The 19,754-nt window shown below is 38.3% G+C and overlaps 1 protein-coding gene across 13 annotated transcripts in view; it reads left to right on the top strand.

Moving 5' to 3' along the window:
- The window catches only part of HDAC9 (histone deacetylase 9), a 458,209-nt gene that overhangs the window by 298,044 nt on the left and 140,411 nt on the right, over nucleotides 1-19,754 (top strand). For all 13 annotated transcript variants that reach the window (XM_077787618.1, XM_077787599.1, XM_077787612.1 and 10 more), the window contains 2 exons: nucleotides 12,518-12,695; nucleotides 19,369-19,502. In XM_077787618.1, the coding sequence (XP_077643744.1) occupies nucleotides 12,518-12,695; nucleotides 19,369-19,502 (312 nt within the window). The remainder of the gene's footprint in view (nucleotides 1-12,517; nucleotides 12,696-19,368; nucleotides 19,503-19,754) is intronic.

The following is a 19,754-nucleotide window of genomic DNA, read 5'->3' as shown; positions in this document are numbered from 1 at the left end:
AGCTTTCAGGCCACCTTTGCAGCTCTGCCAAGGGTCTGAGATATATTTCACAGCATCCATTCATTTTCAGAAGGTCCCCTGTGGCCAGGATGGCTTCCAGCCCCTTCTGAATGCAATGGCATGGATGTGGGGTGCCAGCTATTCGGAGTGCTTTGGCACTGCCTTGCTTGGAGTGCTGTCAGCACATCTCCTGGGACCCGCAGCGGCCCCGAAGCTCGGCTGTGGCGCGATGTGCACATACATCATGATGCGTGCACCCATGTTATGGGATCACCTTTCCTCCTTGTTTCTCTGAGTAGGTTTAATGCTTCCAGAGGTCGGGAAGAAAATGGACTGGATGTTCCCAGCAAGACTAAGGATCACAATGACCTCAAAGACACAGAAGCTGCAAAGTTTCATGAGCTCTTTCACCACTTTGCACAATGCTTCATTGTGGGTGATAGGGATGATCAGCCTCCCTCTCCTCACCCAGTCTGCTCAGAGCCTTTTGCACCCAGCTTAAACATATAGAGATGCTTTAGTTTGTCTGAGCAGTACCTAAAAGCTGTGATATTTTAGTGTCAATTGCTCCAACCTCTTTCTCCTATCCTTTAAAAAATCCAGCACCATCAAACCAAAACAGCTTCTGACTATGGCTGCCAGTTGTAATAAGAAACACAGAAAGCCACAGTGCTGCATTATTTAATAATTAAACCAGATGTGAAGCCAGAAATGGAAAATATTAGTGATACAATGCAATTTTTACTGATCCAGTGGTTAAGAAAAAGACTTAAAAATCAGGATTTCCAATCCTTGTGCACTTTAGATCTGTAACATCTACACCTTAGCTTCTCCACACAAGTACACTCTCTATGTGGCAGATTATATTTTCGTTATAATCTTTAATAGGATAGTATCATGCAAGGAGTGTATATATATATATATATATATGTATCATATACTTGGAATTTATTACAGAGAAGGAAAGATGACATTGCCAGCAAAAAAAAAAAAAAAAAAAAAGAAGACACTACAAAAAACCCTAAAAACAATATATTATATTATATATCCATCTGAAGAAAAAAAGGGACATTTACAAAATCATACCAGTGAAAATTTGTAACACCTACTAACCCACTGTCAGACAATAAACAAGCACAGCTTTGTTTTCAGCATGTTAACAGCTACACTTCTGCAACAGAGGGAAAAAAAATATTCCAGGCACTGAAAGATTTCATTTGTCACAGGCCCCAGATCGAGAGCATTTGGGGACAGCTATAATGTTATCTTGAGTGAACACAGGGCCAACATAATTACAAATAAAGAGGTAAGAAGCAAGGGGAATTGTCTGCATAGCTTCACTTTGTAAAATCCTCCCATAGAAGGTGGCAGGTAGGAAATCTGCATAATAACAAACTTGTCACAACACAAGGCCAACTAAATACAACAATTAGAATTAACATTTTGCTTTGACTGGTTCTCAGGATTCCTCCACTCTGTCTTCCCAGGTTTCACTAGATACAGTTAAAGTTGTAGCTATTTATTTGGTGGAATATTTTCCAGTATACATTTTTATGAGTGTTGTGTAGCTGTAAGAATTCTGTCTCCCTCCTTTGTGGTCAACGCTTTAAGATGCAGCCATTGAAGTGACAAATCCTTCTCCTAGATATCTCAGTGAAAACCCACAATAAATTTCTTGGTTCCCTTTTAGTTTATCTAGATTTACATCTGCATAAATAATCCAAAACAGAGCTAAATGTTTTATAACTTATGATTGGAGGAGGTTGCCTTCTCCACTGACCGTCAGATCTTTCCTTTGGAGTTACTGGAAGGCCTCTGCTCTTGGACTGCACCCACACAGCTCTCAGGATGCTGTATTTGTGCATCCCAGCTGGCTCATCTGCCTCTTCCCCACTCCTTCTGGTCTTCCTGCTCAGCCACTAGCTCCAAGACAATCTCCAGCACGTGGATGTCCTCCCAAGCTGCCATCAGACCACAACTAGGGAGGTGCTTTAAGGGACTTTGCCAGCAATGGGGTTGATCTTCAGGGCTGCTTTCCCCAAGATATTAATTGAGACACGTCTATCTCTTCTGGCCATTAAAACAAAGAGATAGTAATTCTAAGTACTAAGCAGCTATCCTCTGAAAAAAACTAACATATAGCCATGGTGTAAAGTAGAAAGCTATTTTTGTTCCATATGTAGGCAGCTTTAAAAATTTTAATTAACATACCTAAAACTATTGTGCTTTGTTTCAGGAAGGACATAGATCATAGCAGGGAGTAACTGAGCCCAGATGAGAAATACAGACTATTGCTTGGCCTGTAATTTTGTGTCCTTTGGTATTTTAAGTATTGAGATTCTTTAAGTTACTCCTGGGCTTTGGAGAGATCTTTCTTCTAGAGGAAGAAAAATACTGGCTAATGCACTGCTGAGATCCCTATGTAGTGTGAGCAAATCAGTGAACCACCTTCCAGAAGGGCTACACTGGGACAAGTGTTCTTATTGTTCCACTTCTCCCCAGCTAGTATACTTTTTTACTTTTTCTTAATGCTTCAATTTCTTGCAACTGTGTAATATCTTATGCTATTTGAGGATTAATGTGAGCACATGAAACATTCAGTTTTTGGAAAAGGTACAAAGGAAAGAAATTATAGTTGAAAATACAAACAAAACAGCTTCCAAATTTTAAACCAGAACTAAAGTGGAAAGCATTATAAAAAAAAAAAAAAAAAAAGGAAAAAAAAAAAAAAGGGGAAAAAAAAAAAAAGAAAAAAAAAAGGAAAAAAAAAAAAAAGTATGCAGGGAAGAGGTAGGACCTTATGCTATCCAGGTGTTTGGATTTTTGTAATACTGCTCCCTCTCTCTTCTTCCTTTTAGTCCCATACAGTGTTCCACATCCCTCCTTGTAACAGCAATCTAGCCCCAATTGAAGTACATTGCAATGAGGCGAGTTCAGATCAATTAATTTACCCTTCCCATGAAATATAACAAGTAATATGGTATCTACTGAATGTTATTCTGCATTTCAAGTTTGGAGATTTACTTAAGGAATAAGAAATTGCATAATTTGTTTTACAGTCTGCATTATATAATTTGTGCTATGCTACCACATAACATTTTCCTTGTTCCTTTTTAACTCTCTAGTTGTTCCTAAATCAGAAAACATAAGAGTTTTTCCTCCATTTTAGATCTGCCCATTCTGGAAATTCTCCCACTTATTAAAAGCAGCAAACCTTTTTTTTAGAAAACAAAGTGGGAAATATTTGATGTTCAGTTCAATTTTTTTTTTCACATTACAAATAAATTGATCTTATCCCAAATAAAACTAAAAAAAACCCCACCAACAAACAAGCTGTATTTGTTTGTTGTAGAAATATATTTATTCTACAAATGTATAGAGCATTCTACAACTATGTAGAATTCTAAATGTATAGAGCAGATCTGAAAGGATTTTTGTGACTGTTTCTTTTTCCATCTGCAGCATACTTCCTATATTCAAATCCTTTATTTTGTAGTCTCAAATTATATCACCATTTCCCTGTATATCACTATTTCCTTGTGTTCCAAAATCTGAATAGTGTAGCAGAGATCTGTAAAAAAATATTTTTAAAATATCTTGTAATATCTGCAGATGTGTGTGCATATATACACAATTTTTCAAGAAACTCTATTTCTTACTTCATATGTGTTGGAGAAAGGAAGTCTGCGGGCGTTTTAACCATGCTGAATTAAGGTGTGAGATTTGGCAATATATCTCTCTGAAATCTTCAGAGGGGTAAAAGTCACAGACTCACAGAATGCCTTGGGTTGATATGGAACTTAGAGGTCACCTAGTTCCAAACTCCCTGCCATGGAGAAAGACTTCTAGACCAGATTGCTCAGAGCCTCATCCAACTAGGTCTTGAACACATTCAAGGATGGCACATCCACAGTTTTGTGCAACTTATTTTGGTGGCTCACCACGCTCACAGTAAAGAATTTTTTTCTGATATTAAATCTAAACTTACATTTTTTTTTTCAGTTTGAAGCCATTCTCTTTTGTCCTTACATGCTCTTGTGAATAGTCCCTCTCCAACTTTCTTGTAGGCTTCCTCCAGTTACTGGAAGGCTCCAAGTAGCTCACCCTGAAGCCATCTCTTTTCCAGGCTAAACAATCCCAATTGTCTCAGCCTTTCATCACAGGAGAGGTGCTTCAGCCCTCTGATCATCTCGGCAGCCTCCTCTGGATACACTCCAACAGATCCATGTCCTTCCTGTGCTGGGACCCCAGAGCTGGATACAGCACTGCAGGTGGGCTCTCACCAGAGCAGAGAATCCCCTCCCTTGCCCTGCTGCCCACTCTGCTTTGGATGCAGCCCAGGACACATTTGGCTTTCTGGGCTGTGAGTGAACATTCCTGGGTCATGTCCTGGCTCTCATCCACCAGCACCCCAAGTCCATCTTGGCAGGACTGCTCTAAATCTGTTAATCCCCCAGCCTTGTGCATTAGATACAATGACCTGCAGAAATGCTCTATATAGAGAGAACAGAGTTGGTCAAACACCCCAGTGATGGCTCTAATATTTGCTGACCATATGGTCCACTGGTGTTCCCCATTCTGATCTCACTGTACCTCCACACAAGGGAGGAGGTATCTATACACCTTCATGATTTCATATTCAGGCACCGATGTATTAGTGTGTCTCGGCTCTATATTGAAGAACAGGGGTTTCCAAGATTTTCTCTTTATATGTCAGATCTCAGTAATTTTCATTAATTCTACAATAAAATCTGAACTTGGAACTGTCTATAAAACCAAAGCAGAATCTCTTGAAATATGCAGAAAACACAGATCTGCAGCAGGACTGCTAATGCATTTAGCCTGGAGAATATTATTTTTCTGTTTGAAGGCAAAAGTAATGATTCTTCACTGAAAAATAAATCATACAAATATGCTCAGAAAAGTAGTTCTGATGAAGAGCAGAAAAATGGAAGTGGTAGAAATGATCTGCATAAAGTAACACTAAGCTGATTTGCCAATACTGTTGAAGAGAATTGGGTGACATTTCCCAGAGCAATGAAACATGTGGGACAGGTGATGTTATCATTAATTAGTTTTGGCCGACATATCAATTTATTGATTTCAGAAAGCTACTGGGATTAAGTGGTTGTAACCAATAAATGTTATTATAGAACCTACTTATTCTTCATATCATAGTAAAAGAGGAAAATTCTTGTTAATACTGAAAGTTAGGGCAAGACACATGAAAAACTGTATTATCTTTTGCATTCATTTCTGCACTTTCACATCTTTTTTTTGGAAAGCACCAAGTGACATCTGAAAAGTCATGTTTTTCTAGTTAAAGAAATAAAGTAATGAGAAACCTCTTCAGAGGTTTCCTTAAAGAATAAAAAAACCCACAGGATATTCAGGTGGTCTATTTCCCCCCCTTTATTGTATCCCCAATTATTTATACATTTGTATTAAATATCTGGGAGAGTCAAAAAGTGAGGAAAAGATTCAGCCAGGAGTGAAGCTTTTGAGGAGGTGCTGCATTTTCTTTGGATGAGTGCAGTGCACACTGCAGTCAGCACTTCAGCAGGAGTGACAGAAGTCAAGTACCTGCCAAAGCTGGGAGCAGAGAAGGCAGGTCTCACAGGAGCAGGAACCAGAAGTGAATCCAGCAGCTCAGTTGGACTCCTGGAATTTCCCTCCAGTAAAAGTGTTCTGACTTTAGGACAACCTTTTCTGTCACTTCCATAATTCCTTTCTTCCTAATCAAGCTTTAACATAGTGACTGCTTGGTTCATATGTCTTAACAAAGATAGCTGAAAACTTCTCAAACCCTGCAACCACCTTGATTCCTCACTTACATGGGAGCAACATGGGTCATGTTTAGATGGTCAGGCTTCCAGAAACTTTCCATCCAAGAAAGGTAACTTTTACCCACTCTCCCTTTAAAAACACAGGTCAGCAGCCCATCCACCACCTTGTGCAACAGCAGAGGAAAAAGGGAGGCTCCTGACTCTGCTGTTACATCCTGCAGTCAGAGGCAAGGGGTGCAACTCCAGCATGGACTTGCACATTTAGCCATACAACCCCATGTCCAAAATGCATCCTCTCCTATGTGCCTCGATAGAAGAGCACACTCTTGCTATCCCATTAAGAGTCTTTGCTCTTGCCCTATTTCATGGCCTAAAAGTGTTGTAATTTTTGTAACACGTTTTGTCACCCCAAAGGTGCTCCTGTGCTAGAAGGGAAGGATGGTAGGAATGGGCAGGGACCTCTACAGCAGCAGCTCTGCAGCTCCAGGAACAGAGGGGGAAAACAAAGCTGGTTGACGGTGATAACCATTCCTTGGGCTGCTGCTGCAATAGGACCAGTCTGAATACTAAGCTCTACCTTGGCAGCAGCTGGAATAAGCCATTCCACAGTCCTTCAGAAGGCAAGGGTAAGGCACAGGGCATAGGCTTATTTTGCTGTGAGAAGCAGCTTGCTGCACAAGGCAAATCTCTGCCTGGGACTCCAGGCAGTTTTGGGTCATAGCTTCCATCCCACTCCTCTGTATCTGCACATAAGAGTCAGCTGATAAGACTTCATTTCTGTTTACCCCTTTTCTAGTTCAATACTATGGTCCTTGGATTACAGCAAGAGAAATCCAAATTCTATAAACATCCTGATAATATGGGACCTTATATATCCAGATGCCTCAAGACTAACAGTCCTGTTTCTTCCCATCTATGCTTTTGCTTGCTCTAAATCCATTTCTACCTATTCAATGTATGTGTCTGTAACCATACTTGTAATTTACTTACTTTTCATAAAAATGCTGATTCCGAGTTTGTGGTTGACTGTATTTCAGATGGTGACACCGGGGTTTTTTGAAAGTGATGACCATGGAAGTTGGTGGTTGCACATGTGGTTTTGTCAAAAAATAGAAACTGGTTGGGCTTCTTGGTGATGTGTTTTCTCCTAGCGACAGAGCAGTTAAAAAGATGTCTCAACACACTCATTTTCAAGGATATCTCAGACTAACTTCTATTTTAGGTTGCACATATTGACAGAGGGACATCTTTCCTACACTTTCACATTTGTTCACACCCTTTTGGTGTTTTTTTCTTTTTTTTTAAGACCTCAGGACCTATTTTTGCTTGGTTTCTGAAGGCAACTAGTTATGGTTCTGTTTGAGGACAGCAGGCAAAACAGTACTTCACAAAACTCCTGTGTGAAAATTGCTAAAAATTCCACTTAGCCACAGTTTTTTGTCCCAAGGAACAAACTCCATTGTACAGGCATTAATTGCTTTCTATGTTTTGTTTTTTTTTTTTTTTCTGTCACTTCTGAGGATAATCAAGGTCAAAACTATTAATATATTGTATGATATTTCTGAAGGACTGTTAACTACCTACATCTGGGTTGAAAGAGAAGTGTCTCGTTGACCAGAATTTCTGACTCAGTCAGATTTTGGAAGACTGTCTTAGTTTGGGCCAAGACTGCCTTCACAGGGACCTTAAAGCAGGACTGAGCTCTGCTGCAAGCTGAGGTCTTTTTGCTGGATGCAGTCACTGGCTGGCCTGGGCACCCCTTGGATGCATTCAGCTACAACTGCACAGGATGTTGGAAAGGATGGATAACACAGCATTCCCTACACACAGGAAAGGTAGAAAACCTAGGAGGGTGGTAGAGAAGACAAGTGGCAGGATCTGAAGTTGCTCTGTTCCCATGTTGCTACGGGGGTCTGGACAGGGCTAAGGAGTAAAACCTCCAACAGGAACCATGGGGTGAGACAAGGCATCAGAAATATCCTTCAAAAGAAGGAGACAGAGGAAGGTCAGAAAGGCAGCAGGTCTTGTTTTCATCCTTACCTAGGGCGAAACTTTCTGAAGCATTTGCATGTAGCTTTCCCCTTCAGGAAATTATCCATCCTTTGGGTAATTATCTGAAAACAATGTGGAAATTAGCAAACAGACCACCAAAAATGCTTTGAGAGGAAAAGCCTTGTAAGGTTAGTAGTGCTTAAGGTCTTTGGGAGAGGAAGGCAGGACTGGCAAAACATGAATAACTTTTCAAGTTAATAGACATTAGAACACTCTTCATACTTTAGCAGAATGCATCAAAGGCGCAACAACAGAGGGATATAAACCTGGCCACAAATATATGAGAGTAGTAATCTTATTATTAGGAGATGTAAAATATGCTATCCCTAAGAGGAAAAAAAATTCTCTGCCACAATGAAAAAAGCCAAAGCATAAACCCTGAAGAGAGGTGTGAATATGCCCATACACATGCAGGATTATGCTACAGACATATAAATCTTCAGATTTATTTAGCTGTGACTAAACTAAATATTAACATATTAAATTAAAAACCAGATTGCTAAGAGGCAAAAAAGCTTTTATGAGTGAATCCCACATATTTTTTTCTCTGTGCAAAATATAACAGTTCAAAGGATTGTTAAATTATAGATAACTCACCTATGCTTTATCCTCCAACATAGACTGTCTAACAGTCTAATAGAACATAGACATGATTTCAGTCCTCAGAGCCAGTATAAATAAGAAAACAGTTCTCATTAAAATCCTAAGAATTTACAAAATGTTAAGTGCCAAAATGTACAAATCACACATCTACATTAAAGAAATCTTCACACCAACCCAAATTAATCCAAAGCCCTGCTAAACAAACCTTGCAGTAATACTAGGAAAACAACAAATATTTACCTCCCATGCTCCCAAAAGGCTCATCTTCTCTTTAGATAGTGATTCTAAAATTCCTTCTCATAATAATTACTTAGGGCCTGAGCTCGTTTCTGTGGAAGGGGATGGATAGCCCTCCACTAGCTCCAGCAGAGGCCCTAATTGCTTGCTTCTACTAATAAACTAATCTCAGGCACCTGGAACTAGCAGGCTTCATGCCGGGTAGACAGGGCTCAGGTTACCTAAGAAATGCTCCAAATATATTCACACAAATCACTAGCCCTGCAGATGTGCAAATACTGCTTTTGTCATATTGCTGGAGAGACGGACATGTGTTTGCAGGGCTGGAACACATAAAACCTGAAGATGAATTCATTGTGTTCCTTTAATCCCTTCCAGAGGCCAGGTGGGCATTTGGGGAGCCAGATAAGTGTGTTGATTATCCACATTGCTCATTGCATTAATCCACTTGTCTGTGACTCAGAGTACCAGAAATGCTTACAGCATAAATATGTAGGTGGCTGGAAAAAATATATGTATTTCATGAGTGCCTGTTGTCTGTAAAATAAAATCTAATCAGGAAGTTAACCTAAAACTTTGACTAAAATTGAAACAAATCTAAACTTTGCTGATATCTACAGTTTGTAATATTACAGGTAAAGGACCTGGATGCCACGAGAGGATGTAAGCCTTGGTGTAAGCCTTGTGAGACAAACTATTCTACTTTTAACAAATTTTAAAAGATTTTCACAGGCAAATGTTTTCTGTGCCCTCAGAAATTAAAGCAGGTGTCATGCAATGTCCATGGAACCTTCACAAATTTCTTAGCCTTCCCTGAGCAGATTATGTTGATAAATATGTGTCAAATACAGTATGTACCTGGTTTCATTTGAGGAGGGGAGAATGATATAAACAGGACACCCTTTAACCTGTAAATGCAGGAGAGAAAAAATAGGCTGTATTCTTGGTCTCTGACAAATTGCTGAAATAGATGTCTAGTTTAGGTGATGTTCACATAGGTTGATTCATATAAAAAAAAAAATCTCAATTTGTTTGCATGAAAAATATTGTTTCTATTGACTGCATAGACACAAACACAAAATCATTTTAGAAGCAAAGACAGGCACATCTTCCAAAGTTTTGTGATGGTCCAGACTTTTTTTTCTTCTTCTTCAAGACACTGTAGAAAATCCCCAAATCCACAAAATAAAAAACAACCCCCCTAAAACAAAAACATTAAAACAAACAAAACAAACAAGTGAACAAACAACAAAACCAGAAGACAACAAACAAACAAGAAAACCCACTTAAATTGACTTTTTTTTAGATCAGAGACCTAGAAAGATTATGTTTTAGACATTGACTGAATGGCAAACTTGCAGCTTCACTGAAAAAAAAAAAAGAACAGATATTGCAAAACTGAAGTTCAGGTCTGGAAGTAAAAGACAGGCAGCTCTAAAGCCTCAAAGCTCAGAGTCAACCAGCACTGAGAAAAGTCCTAACAGAGACAGCATCAATCTGCCCTTGCTGACAGCTGAATTTCCAAGACTCCTTTAAGAAATACGTTTAAGTAATACTGTTTGATCAAGACTACCACAATCCACTGGCGCACCTTTACTAGCCTGAAGAATATTCCAATAGGTAACAAATCCTTTTGTCTTCTGTACTCTAATGATAATCAGGAAAGTGAACTCAATTAATGAATTATTAGTAGTTAGTATAAACATTTAAAGATACATCAGAAATTCCCTTCCTCAAAGAACTACAGAGACAGCAACTATTTAATTAATGCAATGAAGACAACATATAAGTTGAGGAGAGCAGCACAAAAAACAGTACTCCACTGATTTCCTGTCTGGCAGCAACATTCTGCGCCATGAATGGCTCCTGCAGGCAGGAGTTTGGCTTCTTCCAAACTCCTCAGCTGGGAGTTTAGAAGAGTAGGCAGGAGATTGTGAATACATGAGCATCAGACAGTGCTGCTACCATCACATACACTCCCTGAAAAGGTTGTAAAAGATATGTATGCCTATGAGGACAAAAAAAAAAATCTCCTCTGAAAATTTGAAAATTTATCACAATCAAAATTATTAGCAAAACTAAACAAAAAGAGATATCAGGAAAAAATTCCTGACTGTTAAGTTTTATTATGTTCATAGATGGATACACAGTCCTCTTCAGATAACTCAAGATATTTCCTGGAATATGTAACACAATCTTGCCACTGAACATTAAAAAAACAATAAGAAACGTTGGGGACTGTATTCTGTATTTAAAGGAAGGGAAATGGTTCAATGACTCTAAACCAAGACAATTATTGTAAAACCTCGTTTTGCTTACTCATATGTTTTTTCTTCATTTAGTCACTTATGACAAGGTCCCAGGTGATTTACCTTTCCCATGACCTTATGTCTTTTCAGTGAAGTAGTGATCCTAGATATTAATGTGGGTTTTGGGGCTGCCTTTGAAAGCATTTAAAATAATTTCAGCTGTTATTGATGAGCACTTGTTTGCATAAAAGCCTCTTTTATTACATGCAGGGTAGACATTCTCACATCCTATGAGCTGCCGATTTATTTTGCAGTGTGTGATGGGCTGGGGTACTCCCACCTGCCTTCCCACACAGCCTGAACTCAGCTTCACCTCTCTGAGCAGCCAGAAATCTCTCCTTGACCAAGCCAGGCCTCCGAGCTGCTGTCCCAAGCAACCACACACAGCAATGCTAATTGTTACTGGGCTTATTAAAAAAAAAAAAGAAAATAAAAAGCCACATATATATGTATATGTATATGTATATGTATATGTATATGTATATGTATATGTACATGTACATGTATATCTATATCTATATCTATATCTATATCTATATCTATATCTATATCTATATCTATATCTATATCATGTGTGTGTGTGCTCCTACATTTATATATATTGAGCCCATGTGACGATAAAAAGAGCCTGCAATTGTAAGTCACAAGTATGAATTTCAACTGAATTCATATTAAGTGGTTTGAAAATATTTCTCTTGCATCCACTTTTGGTTGAGGTTCTGGGACTATATGCACAGAAAAAAGAAAAATAGAAAGGAAAGGGTTTGAGAAGCAATCCTACTCTGTGGAGTGAGCCAGGTTCCTCCTGGCTTCACAGGGTTTTAGCCTTTGTCATGTCAGCAAAAGTAACCATCTGTTGATAAAACAGAAGAGAAAATCTTTTCTACTCTGTTGTACTCTTTTCACACCTCCAATTTCCCTGAGGTATTTGCCTCTGCCTACAGCCAGCAGCAGTTATGACAAAAAAAGATGGTTCCTAAGTGGGATCTCACGTGACAATTCCTGAATTTCTAAACAATTTGTGAAAACTTATATGCAAATCATTGCTACTTTCCAGGGAGCTCTGGGAACTGAGTTAACTGTAGAAACTTGACTCTCAGTTGCTCAGTGCATTTGGTACTGAGCAGTAAGAACATCACAGTTCATTTTCAGTGCTGTGGGAAAATTTAAATTCTATTGTGTGGGGTCATAAAATGCATGTTCTAACATCATATTACATATTCAATATAATAGAAAAACTTTGTCTTTTATAAGCCTTTGCAAGTGAAGCTGTTTTTCCTGTCAGGGAGAATTGACAGGTTGCCTGCCATCACCTACTCTCCAGCAAAGTCAGTAACCCACACTGTCAGCGTGAAAACATCTGTTGAATGGATTTATTGAGTGAGTCTTAGGTACAAGTTGGGGGGTGGGGGTCCCCACTGTTTATTACAGCCCTGACCTAATGAACTTAATTTGTTGACATGTTTCCCTCAGTGTTTTACTTGATCCCATCTCACATTTCTTTCTACTGTGCTGTTTTCTTGGAAACAGGAGTTCCTGGCACATCGGCATGTCCACCAGTTGCAAATCTACCAGGCTCAGATGGCTACAGTTGGCATGGCAGGATCAGATAAACATCGACCACTTTCCAGGACCCCATCTTCCCCCACTGACTCCACATTACCTCACCCAGACATGGACCAGCCCAGCCAGCATGTCTACACAACTGGTAGGATTCCCTAGAGATTGCTTTTAATAGGCAGGGCAAATGCATTTGTTCATGTGGGATCAACAGACTTAAATACCTCAAATACCTCCTGCAGCAATGTGTTCAGTTCTAGCAGTATTGCTCCTCTATTTTATGACGCTATACTGGCACCAATTCAACCACTGCAGCTGATAAATCACAGGCTTAATATTCACACAATCATAAATTATTATCATTGACTAGCTCTAGCAATAAAGAAACAGGTCCATTTTTGGTGCCTTTAAGTAATTTATAGCTTTTTCTTTCATTTCTCTATTCTCTGGTTCTTTTTTTTGTGTTCTCATTGCCTGTTTTCTAAAGAGACCACCAATCAGTTGAAGAAAGACCACCAGTAAGGAGGAAAACTGTGATGTAATTCTCAATGTCTTCATCTGACAAATCAGTGTTTGCTTCAAGGTCTCTTTCTCTACAGAAAGAGCAAAGCTGTAGCTATGATTAATTGCTGATGGCTACAATCTGTGTCATTCAACAGTTGTGTGGAGCCTACAGAGGCAGGTTGTATGCTTAGGTCCTGGGCATTGCAGTCACTCAGGAAGCATGGGCTGTCCAAAGCAAATTATTAGAACCTCAAAAATCTTCAGTCAAAGGAAGGAAAATGACCACAGAAACTTCATTTCTTATTGTGGGTAATCTATTTTTGCATGAGGGTCCATCTTTTTAAAACCCTGAATGTCAGTATAAGATTAGAACATGGTCAGAAGTGAAGATTCACTTTGTGCACAAAGAAAAATAAAAGAGAGGGAAATAAATACTTGCAGTTACTGTTTATGCAGGTTTATGTCAGAAGTGTATTTCCTTCAGCTGGCAGAACTTCCCATGCCCTGAAAGTTTGCATATTTTCAGGCCATGACCATGAATTTATGTAGGATGGAGTCCTTGATGGATACTGCATGTAACTGTGTGAGACAGTGTGCTCTCCCATCTTTCCTATCAGAATGTGACCTTGCTATTAGTAAAAATGTATTATTATTGTTGTGTAACAAACATTTGGGTTGTACAGAAACAAACATACTAATTCACTTTCCATAAGTTTCTCTAAAAAGAACAGCTGTGTATACACAGGATTCCTAAACCAGACCACTGTATTTCTAGTTGTGTTCATAGAGTTCCCAAAACATTGGAAACTCATTCTAAGATTTGCAGAGCACACCAAAAGTGAGCTGACTGTGTGTAGGCTTCACTGTCCCTTTCAAAAATCTGCAGTTTCAAAAAAAAAAAAAAAAAAAAAAAAAAAACCAAACCAACAAAAAACCAAAAACCTGCAGTCTCTTTCAAAAAGCTGCTGCTTTAGGCTCATTGCTAAGGTTTACCAACATCTCCTTTTATAATCCCCAGTAAGGGGAGTAGGGTCAAGGGAGTTACATAGATCTGTGGACTCATGGCATTAGTGGAACTAATCAAGAAAGAAAGTGTGAAGTTGAGATGGAAAAGAAGAGAAGGAATTAAATTGTGTATGACAAACACTGATTGGAGATGGTGATGGCAACGGGACATCCCTGGCATAAAGAGCTTGAGATGCAACATGAAGAAACCTGATAGGATCAGTGGAAATGCAGACAGATCAAGCAGAGAGGCAAAATTTACCCTTTTAGTAATTGCTATATGAGCACTAGTAGAAAGAGAGGGAGAGCAAAAGAGAGAGGAAGAGAAGGAAGGAAGGAAGGAAGGAAGGCCATCTTATTGCAACTGAGATTATCAGTCCACTGAATTCCTTTTTCAAAATATGAAACATCTTTTTCTTGAATCCCTGATTCTTGTTTTACTGAATCTTTTTTTCCCCCTTCACTGCTCCTTCAAGGTAAAAATCTCTTCTCATTACTGAAAAAAATTTAAATCCTCCTATTTCATCTGTCTTATAACTTTATGCTTTTTTTTCTCCACCTCTGCTCTGTACCCTCAGTTGTTTTATATCCCCTAGGTACAGGCAGGGTGGTGCTGTACCTGCTTGCAAGCTGTATCTATGCTAATAGCCACTACCCCCTGGCTGATTGACCAGGTCTTGCAGAGCGCATAGCTCTGCATTCACAGTTAAGCCTTTCCTTTCTTCTTAAAGAAATCTTTTTCCCTGACATGTGTCTAGGCTTACAGACTTACACATGTAAACCTTTATCACTCCAGCTTTTGAGTACATTGAAAATAGAGCTATTTTTTATGTTGAGATTGATACTTTTGGAGAGACAATGAACAGAAACTTTGCAATATCAACAGTTCTAATACAGTTTATGTGAAAAAAACCCCCAAAACAATCTGTGTATTATTAACATATGGGATAATAGGGTACAGAATAACTTTATCTGTGCATACTATTTTCTGGATCTGGATGATGCCCTGCCATTTATTCATTGATTACTTGAAAGAAAGAAACTCAGACACAGTTTTTATTTATTCTTATATGGCCGTTAAAAAATCCTTTAGTATGAAAGTCCTGAGGAATGTGGTCTGATCACAGTGCTGACCTGTTCTAAGCAGAGTTGGGCTACAAACTTCCAGAGATCCTTGCCTACCTGAGCTATCCTATGGTTCTATGATTTTCTCCCTTAAGAGAGCACAAGATACAACCAGCCATTGTCCACAACAGTTGCAACTACTTGCAAAAAGCACAGAAGTAAACTACTTATAAAAACTACTTGTAGCAAACTAGTTATAAGAGCATGAAAGGAAGGAATGTGTGTGTGGAAAGGGAGAAAAGTCTGGTCCACCATAAGGCAAGGTCAAATTCAGACTCTAGAAATTAATGCAATAACATGTCTCAGCCTTGAATTATTATTTACTGTTAGGTTTTTTTTTTGTTGTTTGTTTGTTTTCCCTATTTAAAGACTATATTCTTGGAAGAGAAAAATTAGGAGGAAAACAGTTGTGGCAGATTATTACAGGGACATCAAACTGAGCCTGTATTTTTGTGAGTCATGAGAAAAATGCTTTTAGCCAAATATCTGAAGGGAATCAGAACAGTGATTGTTGTGAGAGCTAAGCAATATATACACAGTATATGCACAAGATAATGAGTTAAAGGTGGAAAAAAATAAAGCCCACTTAATTTTCATTTAGGCAGTTTACAGAATACTTGACATTATTTAGCTCAGATTTTTTTGTTGGAATAATTTATTAAATATTCTTCCCTTGGGTTTTCCTATTGGTACTGTTATTCTCCAGGGCAATTAATCTTCTTCAAAGCATGCTGTTAGCCAATGATTTTTAGGTCCCTTGTTCTCCCCTCTGTTTAAAATATTATTAAAAGAATCTGACCTGAATAAAGTATTCTGGAAATGAATGAATGTTAGGGAGTCCCCACCAGGAAAATCTTGGTTTTTACTGATTTGAAGCAAATTCAGTTTCTTTTGTCCTGTGTCCTCTATCATTATATGGTTCAGTGGTGGCACTATTCCCATCTGTCTTCAGGGCCACATTCTGACCTCAGTAATATTGGTGTAAATCCAGAATAAATCCACCAGTCTCAGTGGAGCTGCTCAGATTTACACAAGGAATCTGAGAGCAGAATCTGGCTGTAGGCATTTGTTCTAGAGAGACAGAATAACCATCTTTTATTAATATTTCACAGCAGTCTGCAATTGAAAACAGTTGTCTCCCTCTCTTCTTCTTCTTTTTTTTTTTTTTTTTTTTCATGTGGGGGTGGGGAGATTATTGGCTGAATCCTGTTAGGGAAATCCTACAGGCTATTTTTAGCAGTAAACTCTACTGCTGCATTATGGTATTGTATTAAGCACATGTGCTGTATGATCAGCAGCCACACATCTGAATCACTTGCACATCCTAAATCAATTTAAATGCTTGCAATAAATGAAAACATATATTTAAGTCTATTCTTAAATCAATTAATCCTCCTAGAAACAAATTTTACACTCAGTGGTGTGAATATCTTGGTATTTAAAAGTTTGGAGCAGATGCTTCTGCCATGCAATACTGACCTGACCTTACTAAACTGATTTTTGATTCAGATAAAATAACTCACATACAATAAAATTACACTTTTAGTTATATACTTTTTCTGGAAAAGTGCTAAGAAAAGAAGTTTTTGTCAACTAGAGGAGGCAGTTTCAGTGTTTCACTTTGAAATTGGTTGTAACCCTGATAGAAGTAATCAAAAAGTGTCATTATTACACCTAACTCTGTATAACAAAAACATAGCAATATGTGTTTTTATTCGTTAATACTATTTTTATTACCTGCTATTTGGACTATTCCAGTAAGAAGAATAAAAAAATAATTGAAAGAATGACATGTAGAAGTAACTTTCAACTTTCAGCTAATTTTTCTTAATGTTTAACAAGCATTTCTAATCAAATCCATTCAATATAACAGCCTGTCCTACCTGAAAGCTTCTGAAAGTCCTGATGCTTGTACAGTCAGCACATAAACAGCTTCCCTATGGGTCAGGGGGATGGGAGGAAATGTTTTCTTATCTGTTGCTATAATGCCCACTGCCAAACTGGACAAGCTGAGTAGACAACAGACTGCAGAAGTTAAAACTATGAGCGCAAGAAAAGGAAAGTGAGGTATGTGAGCATGCACTTATGTGTGTGCCTACCTCCAAGTAACTTACAAGACCTGATGATAGAGCAGTGAGGAACTGCAGAGAAAGGAAATTATTAACTGCTTTGACAATGCCAGCAGATATTTTAAGCTGCATTAGCTTATTAGCTCCAGGTTTTCACTGGTTCTTTCTTTTTTTCTTTAAAAGAAAACAAAACAAGAAAGTAAATAAAAAAATATTACTAATGAACTATTATGTTTGCTAGATAATAATTTAGCATAAATTTAGTCATACTGCAGTTAGGTATTATATTTGCATTCTCCTTATGTTTAACATAAGTGTATTCTCATTTTGGCTTAAATACCAAGATCCCAAAGGATCAGTTGTAAAGTGCATGAACTAAGAAATATGGCAGCATAAATATTTCTAGAGCAGCATAACTTCTGGCTGGCTTCTAACTGAATTATCTCAGAACCTTAACTTTGAATCACCCACGATGTACACAGGCTCTCATTCAGAAAAGCTTTTAAAGACTTTGTTGATGTTCAATACCCATTAGAGAACTTTGTTAAATAAGGGTGGTTTGAATATTTTGTTGAATCTGGACTTCAATTTTGTATTTTCTTAACTGGCTGACTTTTCAGTAGCAGGCTAATACAATTTTCCCAGAACTGTGTTGGCATCCCCAGTAGTGGTGGCACACAAGAAAGATGTGCTGAATGCCAAGTATTGCAGCTTGGAGAAATAGTTAATTAGAGTCTCTTTCAACTGTAAGGGAAAGAAAAAAGCCAAATATTTCCCAAATGAAAATGGTCCTCATAGGGGTAAGGAAAATAATTTTTGTTCCAGACATGTCTAGGAGAAATGCAAAGAACAAGTAAATACAGAAAATCATTTTTCAGTGTTTCAGACTTGGTTTGAAAGCCTTGAAAATTGAATTTAGCTTGAGCCGACTCACTAAAATTTCTCTTTTGCTCCCAATACACAGCAACAGAGCAATGTGATATTGATAGCTTTTTTTTTTTTTGTATAAAGTTGTTCTGTCCTTGCATAAATGACCATAGAAAATTCAAAAGGTACCTTGCACTTGCAGTCAAACAACAGGATTTGATCCTAAGAATAGTGGGTGGAACTTTTCTTTTTAATGAAAAAGGACTCTGCCTGCCACTGTTTCAACTCTCTGAAACATTCATTTGATATGCTTTGAGATCTGGAATTAATATAGTTTTAGTCAAGCAGTAAAACTGCAGAGTGCCATTGCCATTTTGTAATTTATTTTTAAAGGTTTCTCTAAATTATATTCTTTACACTTCTATGCATAACATTTTCTTGTTGTATATAGGTTAACAGCTTTAACTTTAACCACTAGAGAAAGAGAAAACAAGTGACTCAGTAAGACTTTTTTTCTAGCTATAAAATCCTTCAAAAGACATCACCCAATTCCCCTTCTTCTTTACAGTTAATTGTACTTATTAATATAATTTCTTGAGAAATAATCTTTGCTTTACTGGTATCACAAGATTCCCCTCATAAATCAAAATTCAGAGCCTCACAAAGGAAAAAGAAATTTAGGTCCAGAGAAGGGCAGCAAAGCTGGTGAAAGGTCTAGAAAGTGACTCCTGTAAGGAGCATCTGAGTGAGCTGGGTTTGTTTAACCTGGAGAAAAGGAAGCTCAGGGGAGACCTTACTGCTCTCGACAACTGCCTGAAAGGAGGCTGTAGCCAGGTAGGGATTGGTCTCTTCTCCCAGACAAACAGCAACAGGACATGAGGAAATGGCCTCAGGCTGTGTCAGGGGACATTCAGATTCAGGTTTGGACACCAGGAAGAATTTCTTCCCCAGAAGGGTTGTCAAGCATGGGCATGGATTTCCCAGGGAGGTGGTGGAATCACCATCCCAGGAGCTCTTCAAGAAACAATGTTCATGGCATTCCGTGGTCTGGTCTAGTTGACAAGGTGGAGATAGGCCAAAGATTGGACTCAGTTATCTTGGAGGTCTTTTCCAACCTGAATGATTCAGTGGAATTTTTATCTTGCTGTAATTGTCAAATAAAATCCAGTTTTGCTAAAGCATGCATGACAGGGAACAGTATAACTTGCATTTGTTTCCTTTGTTTCTTATTGTGCTGTCTTTGTGCTGAAGGTGTTGTGTATGACAGTCTGATGCTGAAGCACCAGTGCATGTGTGGGAACTACGCTAATCACCCCGAACACGCTGGAAGAATCCAAAGCATCTGGTCAAGGCTGCAAGAAACTGGGTTGCTAAACAAGTGCGAGGTAATTGAAAACTAAGACCAGATACCTGACTTGCTAAAGTAAATAGCAAATTTATTAACTCCTACACCTGTTTTACTTCTGCAATAAGAGAGTAATTTATTTTAGGAATTATTTGGCTTTAAGTGATAATATTAAAATAATGTGTAACAGGAAAACACACTTCCCATTCAGAAAATAATTTACACAGTGTCATGCATCCACATGCATTAGAATATAAAACCCAGTCATGATTATCCCTCACCTTTATAAAGG

Source organism: Lonchura striata, chromosome 1 (assembly GCF_046129695.1).
Source record: "Lonchura striata isolate bLonStr1 chromosome 1, bLonStr1.mat, whole genome shotgun sequence".
NCBI classification, from domain to species: domain Eukaryota; kingdom Metazoa; phylum Chordata; class Aves; order Passeriformes; family Estrildidae; genus Lonchura; species Lonchura striata.
The sequence above is the reverse complement of the archived record's forward strand: the minus strand, read 5'-3'. Positions and strand labels throughout refer to the sequence as shown.